The 15,712-nt window shown below is 31.8% G+C and overlaps 1 protein-coding gene and 1 long non-coding RNA gene across 54 annotated transcripts in view; one reads left to right on the plus strand and one right to left on the minus strand.

Moving 5' to 3' along the window:
• Positions 1–879: 879 nt before the first annotated feature.
• On the minus strand, positions 880–12,028 carry LOC143254150 (uncharacterized). 50 transcript variants are annotated; one of them, XR_013030006.1, is made up of 4 exons: positions 7,387–10,224; positions 6,610–6,700; positions 5,292–5,362; positions 880–1,018 (listed from the first exon to the last, which is right to left on the minus strand). XR_013030006.1 is itself a non-coding variant. In XM_076508952.1 (4 exons), the coding sequence occupies exons 1-4, from the start codon at positions 7,402–7,404 to the stop codon at positions 971–973; spliced, it is 279 nt and encodes a 92-aa protein (XP_076365067.1). In that variant the 5' UTR covers positions 7,405–10,245; the 3' UTR covers positions 880–970. The 50 variants fall into 50 exon arrangements, 2 of the variants coding, with proteins under 2 accessions (XP_076365067.1, XP_076365066.1); XR_013030003.1 differs by having other exon boundaries at positions 5,288–5,362; positions 7,387–10,223; XR_013029987.1 differs by having other exon boundaries at positions 5,288–5,362; positions 6,258–6,700; positions 7,387–10,113.
• LOC143254158 (uncharacterized) overlaps positions 10,440–15,712 on the plus strand; it is a 49,316-nt gene continuing 44,043 nt past the window's right edge. Inside the window, exon 1 of one of the 4 annotated variants that reach the window (XR_013030041.1) lies at positions 10,440–10,688. This is a non-coding gene — a long non-coding RNA (uncharacterized LOC143254158). Of the gene's footprint in view, positions 10,689–12,199; positions 12,339–14,410; positions 14,882–15,712 lie in introns of those variants that run through there. The other 3 variants (XR_013030040.1, XR_013030042.1, XR_013030039.1) reach the window with 3 other exon arrangements.

A 15,712-nucleotide genomic window follows, 5' to 3' on the forward strand; every position in this document is an offset into this window, starting at 1 on the left:
ATGGTGGATCCTACCAAACGTTGGAAAGGGAAAAAAGTTTGGGCAGCTTTCTCGCAGTGGTTTTAGGCTTCTTCGGTACTCACATGGCCTAAAATGATGTGGAACTGTTTGAGGATCTGGTGAAGAACTACGGCAAAACGGGCCGCTGGATGTTCCTGAAAATACATATCCTTGACTATCATCTTGACAAATTTAAGGAGAACATGGGAGCATACTCAGAGGAGCAAAGCGAGTGATTCCACCAAGATATACTAGACTTTGAACGCTGCTACCAAGGAGTTTATAACGAAAACATGATGGAGGTTGATAGGTGAAAGTCATTTACATTACAATCGCAATTTTCGAAAAGCTACTTACTTCTAAACATTTTTGTTCATTTGTCTATAACTTTAATATAAACACGTGTACATTTTGATTCATGTTTTGTTTTATTCAGACCTCATGTACATGAAAATGTGCAAATTTGCCCGTTTTCACGTCAAAAATAGGTTAATTTCCAAATTTCGTTATCCAGGTCTCAAAATCCAAGTTTGAAGGGAATAATTGCCATTTTCTGTACTTTCACAACATAAGCAATTAAGAAATAACACATACTATCCAGGAAAAACATTGTGTTACATAGTGTTATTTGTATTAACTATCAGAAAGCAGCAACTTCTTAAAATGTTCAAAAATTTTAAAAACATTACACTTAACAAAGCAGCTTCTTCCAAAAAATTGACAAACTAGTGAAGATACGGTGTAATAGTTACTAGAAGACCAGATTATATATTCTTATGTCATGTGAGATAATATTCTCGTTGTTGAAACAAATATTACATAAATCACGGATTATGAAACTCTGGGAATACTCTTTCAGCAACTAGAGGACAGGCCTGCTTTGTTGTCAAAACCACTTTTATTTCAATCTTTCCCTATATCTACATGACGACCATAACCATTGTGGATGTTTCGGGGTATTTTGTTTTACCTAAGTTCCTGCAGTGTAGACCGTAATAACCAAACGCAGAATGAAAACCTGTAATAAAATAAATATCAAAATTCAGTTTTTTTATGAAACAATGACCATTAAAACACAAACAAGCTACTCTTTTGGTCCATGAAGAAACTATATAGATCCAAAGTTGTATAATATACAAATACACACAAACTAGTACGATGACAACATTTTCTCCATAAAGCTTTAATAATTTATTTTGAAATTTTCTTACATAGAACAGATTAAGTATAAAATAATGACATTATTCATGTTAGTCTAAATCGTTTAGCCTAATTTTCATTAAAATTGTAATGGAAATAACAAATGATTAATTAATTTAGTGAATCTAGTCAACATAAACGTCATTTTACTGATGTTGTGACAGATACCTCTCGAGGATCTTGGTGGGAAATTCAACATAATTCTTCCTATTTGTTGTTTATGTGATGCGAACATTTCTTACACCGCTGTTTTACTGGGAATTGTTTGATACTAAAATTTCACCTTTCTAAGAATTATGTTAAATATTTATATTTCACTAACAATGTCCCATAATAACATCAGGTCTCTTATCGTTAGAAATTAATATTGGTCTAATTATCTCATATTATTCTGCCCAGAAAAGTGCCACTTCTCATATTTGAATGATACCATGCAACAAATACAACTGTTTTTCTGTGGTTTTACAGTTTAACCGATAGTTAACTTATAGAATAAACTATAGAACACTTCCCACTGTCCTCATATTCATTAGACTGCAATAAGGGATAATACGTTGACATCAGCTGAATGTTAGTTGATCATGTTAACAATATTCTTCAAATTTACAAATTTATATCATGTGTAATTGTGACGCAATCATACTGAAAGCCATAGCTCTGAATTACGAGACAGTTTTAACACAAATTGTTACTTATTGCTTTAAATTATACAAATGTCATAAATTTTCCTAAACGTCAAGAATAGAAAAATATTTTGTATATATTAATTCTCAGATCGTTACTGCAGGAACTGTCGTAAATAACGTTCAACGGGATATTAATGTGTCTGAACAAGTCAGACTAATGTTCTGTCGAAACATTTGGTATGTTCTATCAGAATGTTAATTTTCTTTCTGAGGCTGATGTACTTTCAAAAACCGACATCATGCCAAATAATCATTGTGGTGTTATATCGTCAGTTCGTGCAAATGTAAATTATATTTATTAAGTTTATAAATGCATTAATAACATATTTCGGGTAGTGTTGCTTATATTAAGTGGAAAAATGTTGAGGTTCGGTAAACATCAGTTAACTACCGGTTTAGCAACTTTTTTATCTGAAACAACGTCTAGAAAAGTAATGGTTGTTTTGAATCAAAAAACTGGAAATCTAAAGATAAGTTACATTTCTCTCTCGCTTGTTTTCTCTTAATAACTTTCTTAAATTTTCCATTTACAAAACTTTATGTATTTTTCCACCATAGAAATATTCCTCACAAATAAGTACGTACAAATGTTTCATATTAAAACGTAATATGAACACTTAAGACATTATGGTTTTGTGGTAAACAATGTATAAATTATGGCATATTTTGTTAATTGTTTTTCACTTTTCTATTAGTGCATTCAGTTTGTTTCCCAGAAACAAAAATATTAAAATACTCAAATGGAATTATAAACTAGTTGTAATTCTCTTGGATTTTGTTCGATCTTGATAAAAGTGATTTTAACGATTTTGATTACCAAATTTGTTAATAAAAATTACTTTTCTTTGAGATGATTGAATGTTGTTTTTTTCTCATGTTTTGACGTCAATTGTAACGTCAGTTGCAAAAGAAGTACTTTTTCATTCGTTCCAAAACATATACTCTTCAAGATGCATATCATATTCAAAAGAATCGTGTATAAATGAGTCTGAAACATTGTCTAAAGGCCTTTCCGAGGTTGATGGGATCCAATTCCTGTTTGAATTCATGAGAGAAACAATTTCAAATACATTTAAAACATTCTTTATTGATGTAACTCGAGACACGAAGTTTTCATCATCTCGTTTGCATTTAAGGGAATCGAAGAGCTGAGTAGAAGACTTAGTGTGATAATTGATATTTAACTAAACAACATGTCTTGAGTTTCGATTTCGTTTAAAACAACATGTTGGTACTTTGTAGAACCTTTACTTTTAATTTCGTGAAGTGTGAAGGCTCAGTCAAATTTAAGAGGCTTACTGATGCCTAACACGGAATGTTATACGATACTGTCACATTGTTCATTTCAAAGCATTAATGCCACAATTTATTAGACTTGCCTGTTGATTTAGTAACAATATCTGCATATTCTAATAAAATTACTGCAATGTCCAAAAAAGCGAAATCTGTCATACTTAAAACTTGACGTCAAAAGATAAATCACACTTAGAAATCTTACACTTTGTTGTAAAAGTTGAGTTTGAAATTTTTGTGACATATCTTCTTACGATGATACAAAAAACAACTTCCTATCAAAAGTAAAACATACGAAGTATAGCATATTAGGTCTTTTCTCAGAGGAACCACCCATCCCACCCCCTAATCCCCAGTTATATTTTATATAATGTTCCAGAATGCTAAACGTTTCGATACCAGTGGAAGACATATCCCATGTATACCCTTCTGGGGTGGAATCGAACCCCCGATTTTAGCGTGGTTAGTTCGTAGACGTACCTCTGTTCCAGCGGGGCACAACGTATAGTGAGAGCAATCGACTTCGTGCAACAAGTTTTCTGTTGTGGCAAGTTTTAATTTTTTGTGTCTCTTCTCAGTAAATATGAAGAACCGCTCACTCTTCGTGTGATTGCGATACAACCTAGTTAATAGGGTTAATAGTTACAAATTTTCTTTGAATTAAATTGTTACAATCGTCTCGTCTTAGAAACATGAACCTTCTTATAGTCTTGTCTAAATCTATTTTTCCGTACATGCGAAGAATCACGAAAAACTTTGTTTTAAGAACTTGAACGATTACAGAAAACATATAATGAAGTGATTTTGTTTCCCCGGGATGGGACATAATACATGTTTACCCAATAGATGAATTCCTTATATTCACACATCGTTGTTTACCAACTTATTATTGTTCAACTGTAAACTGAAACTATAACTAGTTTAGCTATATGAATAGTTACCACACAACATAAATGTGTTTTGTTTTCTATATTTCTTCTATAACTTCTCTGTATTATAAACATGGCCATTATAAAACTTATTTATTTCATTTCAGAAAGTTTATTCTAAATAAGTATTTCATCCACATATTTTTAAATGAATTACATTATGACAAGATTACAAAAAACAAGATTATACGTTTCTTAGTATTTCACGAAAATAAAATTTCTTGTCTACATATTCTCATCACCCGTGTATTTCTCCCAGTGTTTGTACTGGTATTAGATTAATTTAACACAACTATGGACGGGAAGAAAACTATAAAATGTGATGAACTTCGCAGAATGGACGGCAACTGCCTGTTGTGGAAACACAAGTGCGGAGGACGACGTTTCAAAAGTCTTCCACCTTTCGTCTTCTATTCGACATGAAAAAATATTTATTTTGCTACACGGTCAAATGTTTCATCCTGAGATTTATTAATTGTAGTGACGAAGGTGAAATTTGGTTGTCACTGTAAAGTCAATATCGATGTAACATTTCTTGAAGAATGTTTATAAAAGTTTTTTAATACCTTAGGAATAAGTTATTCTAAAATATAAAAACATTTGTTTATAAATGATAGTGCCATCTATTGGTACAAAAATATTTAATATGTGTTTCACACTGGTACTTAAAAGTGTATATCATTTTCTCCCACATATCTGTTAGTTCCCATAAAGGATGTCAAAAATATTACATTTCTGGTAAACACTGTTCATCATAAACTTAACATTATGTTTACATGTATCAAACTTTATTCAGTTTATAAGTTGAAACTAACAACGCTGTGGAATCAATAAATGAGTCTAAATATTATAAAACTACACGTGAGGTTTTTCTTTAATAATCCCATTGATTAATTTCGTTATTCAAAAATCTTCTCAAAATATACTAATAATAAACTAGCCTAACTAAGCATTTGATTCTGTATCGAAACGTGTACCTGGTAAAGAAGAAACACACAGACAGACAGATTAAAAAAAGTTTTCTTTTAACTATAAATTTCACTTTATTTCTTACTTTATTTACTATATTCTTCTTTATTTTCTCTTACGTTAAAATCAAACTGAATTTCAATGCAAAATTTATTTATATTAAAAATCAGTTTACAGTAATTTCAATATATTTGTCTTTCATTATATTACCTACGGGTTGTTGGTTGAACAAAGGAAAGATTTCAAAACATCATTTCTATCGGCGGTAATCCAGATTCTAAGAAGCTGTAAAAAGAAAAACATATATCCAGTTTAATATAAGTTGAATTAAAAGGACAAAGCTGTCGATGTTGTTGTAAGTTATTTTATTATAACATATATATATAAAAATACCAGTGGGATCTTGTGCAACAAATAATATATCACAGACGCTATTTATGAATCTCCTCTTATTTCCTATTACAGCTAATTGTAAAGTAAATCTTGAAATGTTCCATTCTTACCCTTTAATAAAACTGTAGATTATTTATCATGTACAAGAATAACAGTCCTTTCTCTTCTCCCAACGACTTAGCAATAACTTTTGTGGCTTAAATCGCTAATATCTGATGTAGGTTCTATGCGATAAACAAAGCTCACATACACCACTGTGTAGTTTGTATTATATAAACAACGTGAGTTGATGCTCTAATATTTCTCATTTCATACCAATACGTTTTTCTAATGTGTATAAAATTTAAGCTCTTAGACATTACACATTACTTAGAAAACTTATTACTTATATTAACACTGAGAAATTGAAAACTCTTTAAATATTCAACAATTTTAAAAACAGTAAAGTTAACAATGCAGCTTCTTACAAAAGTTAACAAAGCAGTGATGATATGGTGTTATTGTTATTAAAAGACCAGAGAATGTATTCTTATGTCATGTGAGATAATGTTCACATTAATAAAAAAGACATAAACTAAGTCACGAATTATGAAAATTTTGGACCACTCTCTTGCTAATGAGAGAACAAGTATGTTTCATAGGACAAGGATTTCAATCAGCAATCCTCAGATACACGAGCCGAGAGGTATGGCCTGGTGGTTAAATTGATTAACATTATTATTAGAAAAGTGAAACTATGAAACACTTCCGCATTTACATGTTGATATTATTACTTATTTATACTAACATGAACATAGAAATTAAGTGAGTTGTCACTAATTACCCTCCACCAATACGATTTTATGCGTCCAAATGTAGACTGTCATTTATTCTTTGCTCACTATCCAATCTTATATCACTTCTTATTCCACCGTAAATTCTTTGTCTTGCTGTTCGTTTTCCTCTTGTTAATCCATCTCTTAAGTTAGGGTCACTGTCAAAAACCAAGCCTACGTCTGGGTCTCTTCTAAACATATTCTTCTTGTATCTTCTATTTTCGTTACATATTCCGAAATTTGCTTTCTTATCAAAACTACTTTTATTTCTACATCTGTTAAGAGCTCTGCTATTTTCCCCTATATATTCGTATCCACTATTACCATTGTGGATGTTTCGGGTTATTTTGTTACTTCCGTTTTCAGCGTAATTTCCTACAGTGTTGACCGTAATCACCAAAAGTAGAATGAAATTCTGTAAAAAAATAAATATTTTTTTGTGAAACTATGACCAATAAAAAACAAACTACTTACTTCTTCTGTGAGGAAATTCTGTAGACCCAAAGTTATTTCACAGAAACATACAGTTACACAAACTAGTACGATGTAAATTAGCTTATCCTATAACTTTTTCTCCATAAAGTTTTAATATTTTATTGCGAAATGTTCAAACACAGAACAGACTAAGTATAAAATAAATGGCATTATTCATGTTTAGTCCAAATCGTTTAGCTTAATTTGTATTAATAACTGTAATGGAAATGACTTATTAATTTAGTGAATGTAGTCAACATAAAGATTATTTTACTGGTGTTGTGAAATTTTCCGCTTGAGGAGCTGCTGAGAAATTCAACATAATTTTCTTGTTTATTGTTTTATATGATGAGAGCGTTTGTCACAGTATTATTTTACTGGGAATTCTGTTATAATGAAATTGAATATCTTTCTAAGAATTATATTATCAATTTATATTTCACTAACAATGTAATGAGATCAGGTCTCTAATGAACAGAAATTAATTTTGGTCTATTAATCTCAAATTATTCTGCCACTTCTCATACTGGAATGATACCATGCACCAAATACAACTATTTGTCTCCGGTGAGCTGTAATAGACTTTAACCGATAAGTAACTTACAGAATAAGCTGTAAAACACTTACCACTAGCCTCATCTTCATTCCAGTGTAATAAACAAAAAGACCTTGATATCGGCTCTAAGTAAGTTCGTTATGTTAATAGTGTTCTTCAAATTTACGAACTTTTATAGCGTATTGTTATAACGCAATCATAGTGAAGGCCACAGCTCTGAGTTACGAAACTGTTATGACCCAGATTACTATTTCCTGATTTCAAATTATACAAAGGTCATACTTCATAATTGGCTTCTTCTCCAGATGTATTGACAAGTGAATTTAAATCACAAATCAACGCGACAAACTTTATAGAAATGTTTTCAGTTTTCTTTCTGACACTGATGTACTTTCAAAGTATGGTATCTGGAAACTGAACTGAGCTCCGAATTTTACCATTTTAAGTTGAAACTTACTTCTAACAAACAGGCAACAAAATAAGGAAATTAGGATAAATTAGGAAATTATCCACGATTATGACTATTATAAAATTTAAAAAAATAGTTAATTGATGAAATATCAACAAAACAGAAAAAACAATAGTCCAAGAGAAGCTCAATAACAAAATTATCAGAGTGACAAAAGGCTCTCAGTCTCAACATATGTGACAAAATTCATGTTATACATGAAAGAAAATGTAACAGGATATAGGTAAAAAAACGTCTCTAACAATTAATATTCCCTTGTTATATCTCGACTTGTAACCTGAGGATCGCGGGTTGGTGTCCCCGTGAAACCAAAATGCTCGTCCTCTCAGCCGTGGAGCCGTTACAATTTGACGGTCAATCCCACTATTCGTTGTTAAAAGAGTAGCCCAAGAGTTGGCGGTGAGTGGTGATGACTAGCTGTTTTCTGCCTATTTTACACTACGAAATTGAGAACTTTCTACCTCAGATAACTCTCGACTTGCTTTGCGCGAAAATTCAAACCAAATCAAACCAATCCTTGTTATTTGACATTCACGGTACTAGATAGTTTTGTATGCCTAACATTCACAAGTTTCTTGACCTTTATAATAAAACTCTCTTCAACTTGTATTGCTTAGACAATTTTCTTCGTCTGAAGTATGGTATGAAGATATGTTTCAGTTAAAAACTATTGCTAAAAGAATGTAAAAAAATTACCTTACTTCATATATATATAATATACTTAATGCGACCTGTGGTTGATATGAAAGACGCTTAACGTGGTTTAATTAAAGTTAAGGTTGTCAAGTTCATAAAACATGTATATAATAAAACTTGTGAGGAATTATATAGCAGTATTTATATCAACATATCTATGTTAGTAATGTGTAAAGTTTGGTTTGTTTTGAATTTCGCGCACAGCTACACAAGGGCTATCTGCGCTAGCCGTTTCTAATTTAGCAGTATAAGACAAGAGGGAAGGCAGCTAGTCATCACCACTTGGGCTACTCTTATACCAACGCATAGTGGGATTGACCATCAAGTTATAACGACCCTAGGTTCGAAAGAGAGAGTATGTTTGGTGTGACGGGGATTCAAACCCTAGACTCTCAGATTACAAGTTGAGCGACCTAACCACGGGGCCATGCCAGGCTGATCTACTTTTATTTAAATTATTAAAAAAAAAAACATGAAGTACAAACAGTAAATATTTTCTTAAACACGTAGACATGGCGTGACCTGATAGAAAGGTAGCGTTCGACTATTATATAATGTGCTTGTCTCGGATCCCAAACACGGCTATCGAACATGTTCACCTTTTCAGCACGTGTGAGCGTTATAACATTATGGTCAATTGCGCTATTGTTTGGTAAAAGAATAGCCCTAGAGTTGATTATGGGTGGTGTTGACCAGCTGCCTTCCCTCTAGTCTTACACTGCTAAATTAGGAACAGCTAGCACAGAAGTTCCGAAAACAAACAAACAAACATTTTCACTATTTTATTACTGCATTCACTTTGTTTCCCGGAAATAAAAATATTGAAATACTCAAATGGAATTATAAACAAGTTCAAATTTTCTTTGGTTTGTTCGATATTTTTAAACATGATTTTAACGATTTCAATTACCAGACAACAATTTTAGTAATTTTACATTTCGGTTTTTCTCTCATTATGTAGCAATTCACTTGATGCTTATGTTTAAGTGTTGCTAGAAACATTTAAAAACAATCTTTATTGATGTTACGTTAGACATGAAGTTTTCAGCATCTTGTTTGCGTTTAAGGGTCAAATACTTTCAGACGTTTAGAAAAATGTCAAGGGCGCAGTGTACTAGGAAGTTCTGAGTAGAAGTCTCAGTGTGATAACTGATATCTAACTAAACAACTTGTTTTGAATTTCGATTTCGTTCAAAATAACATGTTGACACTGAGTGAAACCTTTACTTTTAATTTCGTGAAATGTGAAGACTCAGTCATATTTAACAGAATTAGTTAAGCCTAACACGCAAAGTTGTAGGTGTGACTTTAAAGTAATATCGTTCATTATACGATACTCTCATATGGCTCATTTCAAAACATCCCTGCCACATGTTATTAGAATGGCCTGTTGGTTTAGTAATAGTATCTGCATATTCTAATGAAATTATTGCAATGTCCGAAAAAACTAAATCTGTCATACTTAAAACTTGACGTCAGAACATATATCACACTTAGGTTTCTTACACTTCGTTGTAAAAGTTGAGTTTGATTTTTTTGAGAGATATCTTCTTATGATAATACAAAAACGACATCCTATCAAACGGAGAACATACAAAGTATAGAATATTAAGCCTTTTCTCAGAGGAATCACACATCCCACCCCTAATTACCAATTAAAATTTATATAATGTTCCATGATACTGAACATTTCGAAACCTGTTGAACAAATATCCCAAGTAGACCCTTCTGAATTTGTGTACATAACTTGAAACAACCAACTGAACTGTCCTGAACAGTAGAGCAACACTATCCAGTTAGGATTCATGTCAACAGGAACAAAACATTTCTGTGAATGAATATATGTTGACTTACTTATTTATGTTTCGTTTACTGTCCCTGTTTAATGACGTCACTAGGTTTATAACGGGTAGTGTGTGTGTTTGTGCTTTTTTATAGCAAAGACACATCGGGCTATTTGCTGAGTCCACCAAGGGGAATCGAACCTCCGATTTTAGCGTTGTAACTCCGTAGACTTACCGCTTTACCAGCGAAGGTCAAAGTAAAGCGAGTATAGCGTCAGTAAATATGAGGAAGAACCGCTCGTTCTTCAGACGAGTGCTATAGAACCAAGTTAATGGTAACGAATTTTCTTTGAACAACCCAAATTATTATAATCGTCTCGTCTTACAAACAGGAAGCTTCTTATACTCTTATCTCAGGATCCAGGTGAGCCTAATCATATTTTTGTGTACATACGAAGAATCACGAAAATCTTTGTTTCAGGAACTTGAAAGATAACATACAATAATGAGACGAAAGAACAACTTTATGAAGATATTTTTGTTTTACCTACGGTTTTGTCGTTAATAAAAAACTAACGAAAATATTCTAAAAAATAACAACGTAGAGGTTCAAAGCAAGCTTTATCTCAATCCACACATGAGTACAATCCATTAATAAAAGTAAAACAATGTATGCTATGAATTAATTAATGAAGTTGATTAAATAACGAATAGTTATAAGTTAGTTTGTTTTTGAATTTCGCGAAAAGCTAAACGAGGGCGATATACGCTAGCCGTCCATAATTTAGCAATGTAAGAAGACAGATAGTTATCACCACCACTGTCAACTCTTGAGCTACTTTTTTAACAACGAATAGTGCGATTACTCGCAACATTATAATGCCCCCCACGGCTGAAAGGGCGAGCATGTTTAGCGCAACTGGGATGCGAACCCGCGACCCTCGAATTACGAGTCGCACGTCTTAAACGCTCGGCCATGCCGGGCCGGAATTCAGAATAATTATCAACAATTATCATTTAAAGTTGAAAATAGTGTGACTGAGTTATCTACGTTAGCACAAGTATTGTAGGTACCTGGAGACAGAAAGGTGAGTTCATGGTTTATTCGTACAAGTGGATTACATAAACTGTCAGATGAAATTATTGTACATAAAGTGAACTAAAGACAGCCGCAGTAAAGGATTCACAATGAGTGTTCATAAAGATACCTTTGAAAGCAACAGATAGAATATTCAAATTATTAAGGATTGTATACTTAAACCATTCGTTAGCTCTAACTGTGGAAATGACAGAGAAAGTTATGCTGAAATATACACAAGGTTGCATAGTGTATGTGATCCTGAACTATGCAAAAATAGAATAATTTTATATTTGCAAAATTAAGACACCAGGAACTTGATTATTTTATCTGTAAAAAATGAACTTACCTTTTCAATAGTATGCCCTAAATGAAATATAAATCGGTTTCGGTTATCGAACTGACGTAATTAAATTAAAGAATAGTGGATATCTCAGATTGTCTAGAACTTGTTCTACTAAAATCTAATGAATTACATTATTCTATAGTTTAACAAATAAAACTAAATATACAGGAAATCTGTTAAATATAAGAATTCCCCTACGGAAAGGAACTATTGACTATGAAAGAGTTACCGCTAATTCACAATATAAATATTGATTCACATCTTAAAGGCCTGTGAAACATATAAGATGAAATCCGAAACTTGCCCCGTTCGATAGCTGGGTAAAGCTTCAACTAATTTCAACAACATGTAGACCACGTGAAAGCTAAACCAATGATGATTACAGAACAACAATAATGCTATGAAACATGTTGAGAAAGTTTCCGCTGCTCGTTTAGCGTTTAGTCTGTAATTAGTTGACGTTATCGAGGTTTGTGAAGGGATTATGGAAACTATGGACACTGTATTAATGAGTGGAACTAGGAAGAAACTGTAACATCTTGACACCAATACAGTATGGAATAAAGTTACGGAGGATTGGTTACTGAGAAACTTAAAACAACCTCAAATATAAACAGCTGGCTTATTGATTAAATATCGATAACAAGAATGTGAGTACAGATACAAGAAAAATCTTAGGGTCAAATATTTGGCCATGTATTAATATTTCTTCTAGAATATTTTTTTTTTTGAATTGTTAATATTCGAAATATATTCTATAGAAACTAACCTCAACAAGCATTTAGTTCTGTATCGAAACGGGTTCATGGAACACCAATAAAAAACAGATAGAGAGATATTTACTACTTTATTCAGTTTATTGTTCTCTGTTTTCTATTACCGAAAAAATCAAACTAAATTTCAAAACAAAGTTTTTTATTTAACATTAAGTTTATAGTAATTTCAAGTATGTATTGTTCATTCACTATAAAACCTAAAGTTTGTTAATTGAATAAAGTTCACATTTCAGAACACCATTTCTATCGGCGATAATTCAGATCCTAAGACGTTGTGAAAATAAAAACATATATAAAGTGTTATTTAAGTTGAGATAAAACCTCATATTGTGGATGTTGTTAAAAGTAAGTTATTTTATCAACGTTAATGACTTTTAAAGGATTGGGGAAGTGGAAATGTATCTAAAGACGTTTGGTTTGGATATTGAAACTTTTATTAAGATAAAAAAGAGAACAACGTTTCCACCTTATTAGGTCATCTTCATGTTTATAAAGAGTAAGAAACTTTCTCTTTGTTAATCTGAGGACGTTTATGTTTTAAGACATCTATTAATTATTTGATTACTGTTGTAATTGGTTTCAATATGCACTACAAATTAATCTATATGTTTAATTTGTTTATTTATATAATTCGTCGTTACATATTCGTATAAACCACGTATATATATATATCACTGTAATCTAATGTAACAAGTAATATATCGCACACTCCATTACACTTATGAATCTCCTCTTCTTACAGCTACTTGTAAAGTAGAAGTTAAAATGTTTTATTCTTACCCTTTAATAAAACTGAAGATTACTTGTACTGCACAAACACAGTTATCCTCTCTTTCCTCCTAGCGACTTCTCGATGACTTTTGTGACTTAAATCGCTAATATCAAGGGTAGGTTATTTCCAATAAATTAAATTCAGATAGCCCTGTTGCTTTCCATTAAATAAACAAGGTGACATAAGGCCCTTATGCTTTCATTTTTATCCCAATACGTTTTTAATGGTTATAAATTTTAGCTTTTAAATATTACACATTACTTAGAAATTGAATTAACCATCAGAAGCCGCAAATTCTTTAAATATTTAGAAAATTATCTTTTAGAAAATTAAAGATAACACAGCAGCTCCTTCCAAAAAATAACAAACCAGTGACGATATGACGTGATAGTTATTAAAATACCACACTATGCATTCTTATATCATGTGAGATAATATTGACATTAATAAAAAATACAGGATTATGTCCTTACCGTTAACCTTAAACAATTCGTTATCTCTAACTGTGGAATTGTCAGAGGAAGATATGTTGAAATGTGTAGAATGTCCACTTAGAGTACGTGACCCCAAACGATGTAAAAATAGAATGGTTATCACTAACCCATCTTAATCTTATAAAATTAATCTTATGACATATTCCCTATATTACGGCTAACAATATGTATAAATATTATTCACTAGATATATAATCATACTCTGATCACCATTGGTTCATTAAATCAGAACTTCGTGAATACAGTAAAACCGTTTCAGTTTTAACCGTCATGATCAATCTTATCAAATTCCCAATAAATTGTCAAAGTATTTCCATATCACAGTAAAACTGTAACCATGCAGGAATTATGAAAGTGTTAACGTAAACTAAAGCCAATGTGCTCCTTCTTCTACTCTGTTTTTGTTAATTGTTGTAAAAGAAACGACCAAAAAAAATAAATAAATTTAATTTATATTGCGACTTGAATTGTAAAATATGGAGAAATCTATAAATTTAAGTTTTATTCTTTTTAAAGTTGTGGAATATAGTGACATTTAAGCCTCTGTGCTGCAGCTGAAAAAACATATCATATACATATTATAAAATAAATATCCCACTTTCTTTTTATGTAGTTTTGTAAAAGATGCACAGTAAAGAATAGTATTAGAACAAATAAACTACGTTATATGTGCATTTCAATTGTAAATTCGTAATACTTCTCTAAACAACTGGAATATTAAATCACGTCGATAATAACACATCCAACTCCAGCTGTCTTCAACAATTTGTGTAGAATACACGTGCAGTGGGGTCTATTCGAGATTTTATCTACTTTTAGAGCAGGTTTTTTGGTTTAGGTGTGACATTTTTATTGGAAACGTATTGACCTTTTGTTTTCAATTAATGGTGACATAATGTAAACTGTTGTTGTTAATCTATTCACATTCACTTGTTAAAACACGTGGTGCAGAAATCTGTACACGCTGGCTTGTGATAATAAACGTACTAAGAAGGCTCGGAAGGGCGAGCATGTTTGGCGCGACGCGGATGCGAACCTGCGACCATCAGATTGCGAGTCACACACCTTAACGTGCTTGGTCATGGCGGGCCAGGAAGTGTAGCAGAAATTAGACAGAAAATCATAATTACGAAGAATTTTCCAAAATCAAGGCAAGTATTTAATAACAATGACAAACATTAATTTGTTTCATCAGATATAAAAGCAAATAATGTTTATTTCAAAAGAGTCTTAGTAAATTACCATATGTTAATTGCAAATGTTATGTTACATCACAAGTGTTTTAGAAAATTATCTCACGTTTGTTACAAGTACGGTTTTATGTCATAAATGTTTCAGTTAAATATTGTTGCTCTTTGCTTGCCCTTTAAGAAGTAAATCTATCTTAGAATTATAGCGTTTTGTGTTACAGTTTAGAACGATAAATTAATTTTTTGCACTAAAAAACGTTCAGAGAGACTGTATCATTAAATACAATTTCCGATACATTTTATCCCAGTATGGAAATTAAAGTCCAGTCATATTATATACCGTTATAGTCCGCATAGATACCGTACAACGCAGTACAGAAACGGTAGAATTTTGCACCAGTAAAAATATTCAAATACATTTTATCCCAGTACAGAAAGTTCAGAGATATTGTACGACTATATAAGAAACGTAAATTAAGACACACGTTAGTTAGTCTTGCAGACAAAACAAGCTCTACGGTGCGACAATAATTATTTCTTATTTACTTAATGTTCTATGTTTCACAATAAAGACAACTGAACCAACGGTGGACTCAACAGATAGTTCGATGTGGCTTTGCCATCGTGAAAACTCACTTACAACTGAATATAAATAAACATTCCGAACGCTATTTTCTACAGACAGGTACTTGTATCGTAACAATGTTTTCTCAGTTGGCACTTCATGTATGCTTAACAACTCATGTTCTCATTAAATAAGTTCCTTTACCAACTTTATTCTTTTCAATTAAC

Source organism: Tachypleus tridentatus, chromosome 6, assembly GCF_004210375.1.
Source record: "Tachypleus tridentatus isolate NWPU-2018 chromosome 6, ASM421037v1, whole genome shotgun sequence".
In the NCBI taxonomy this organism is placed as follows: Eukaryota; Metazoa; Arthropoda; class Merostomata; order Xiphosura; family Limulidae; genus Tachypleus; species Tachypleus tridentatus.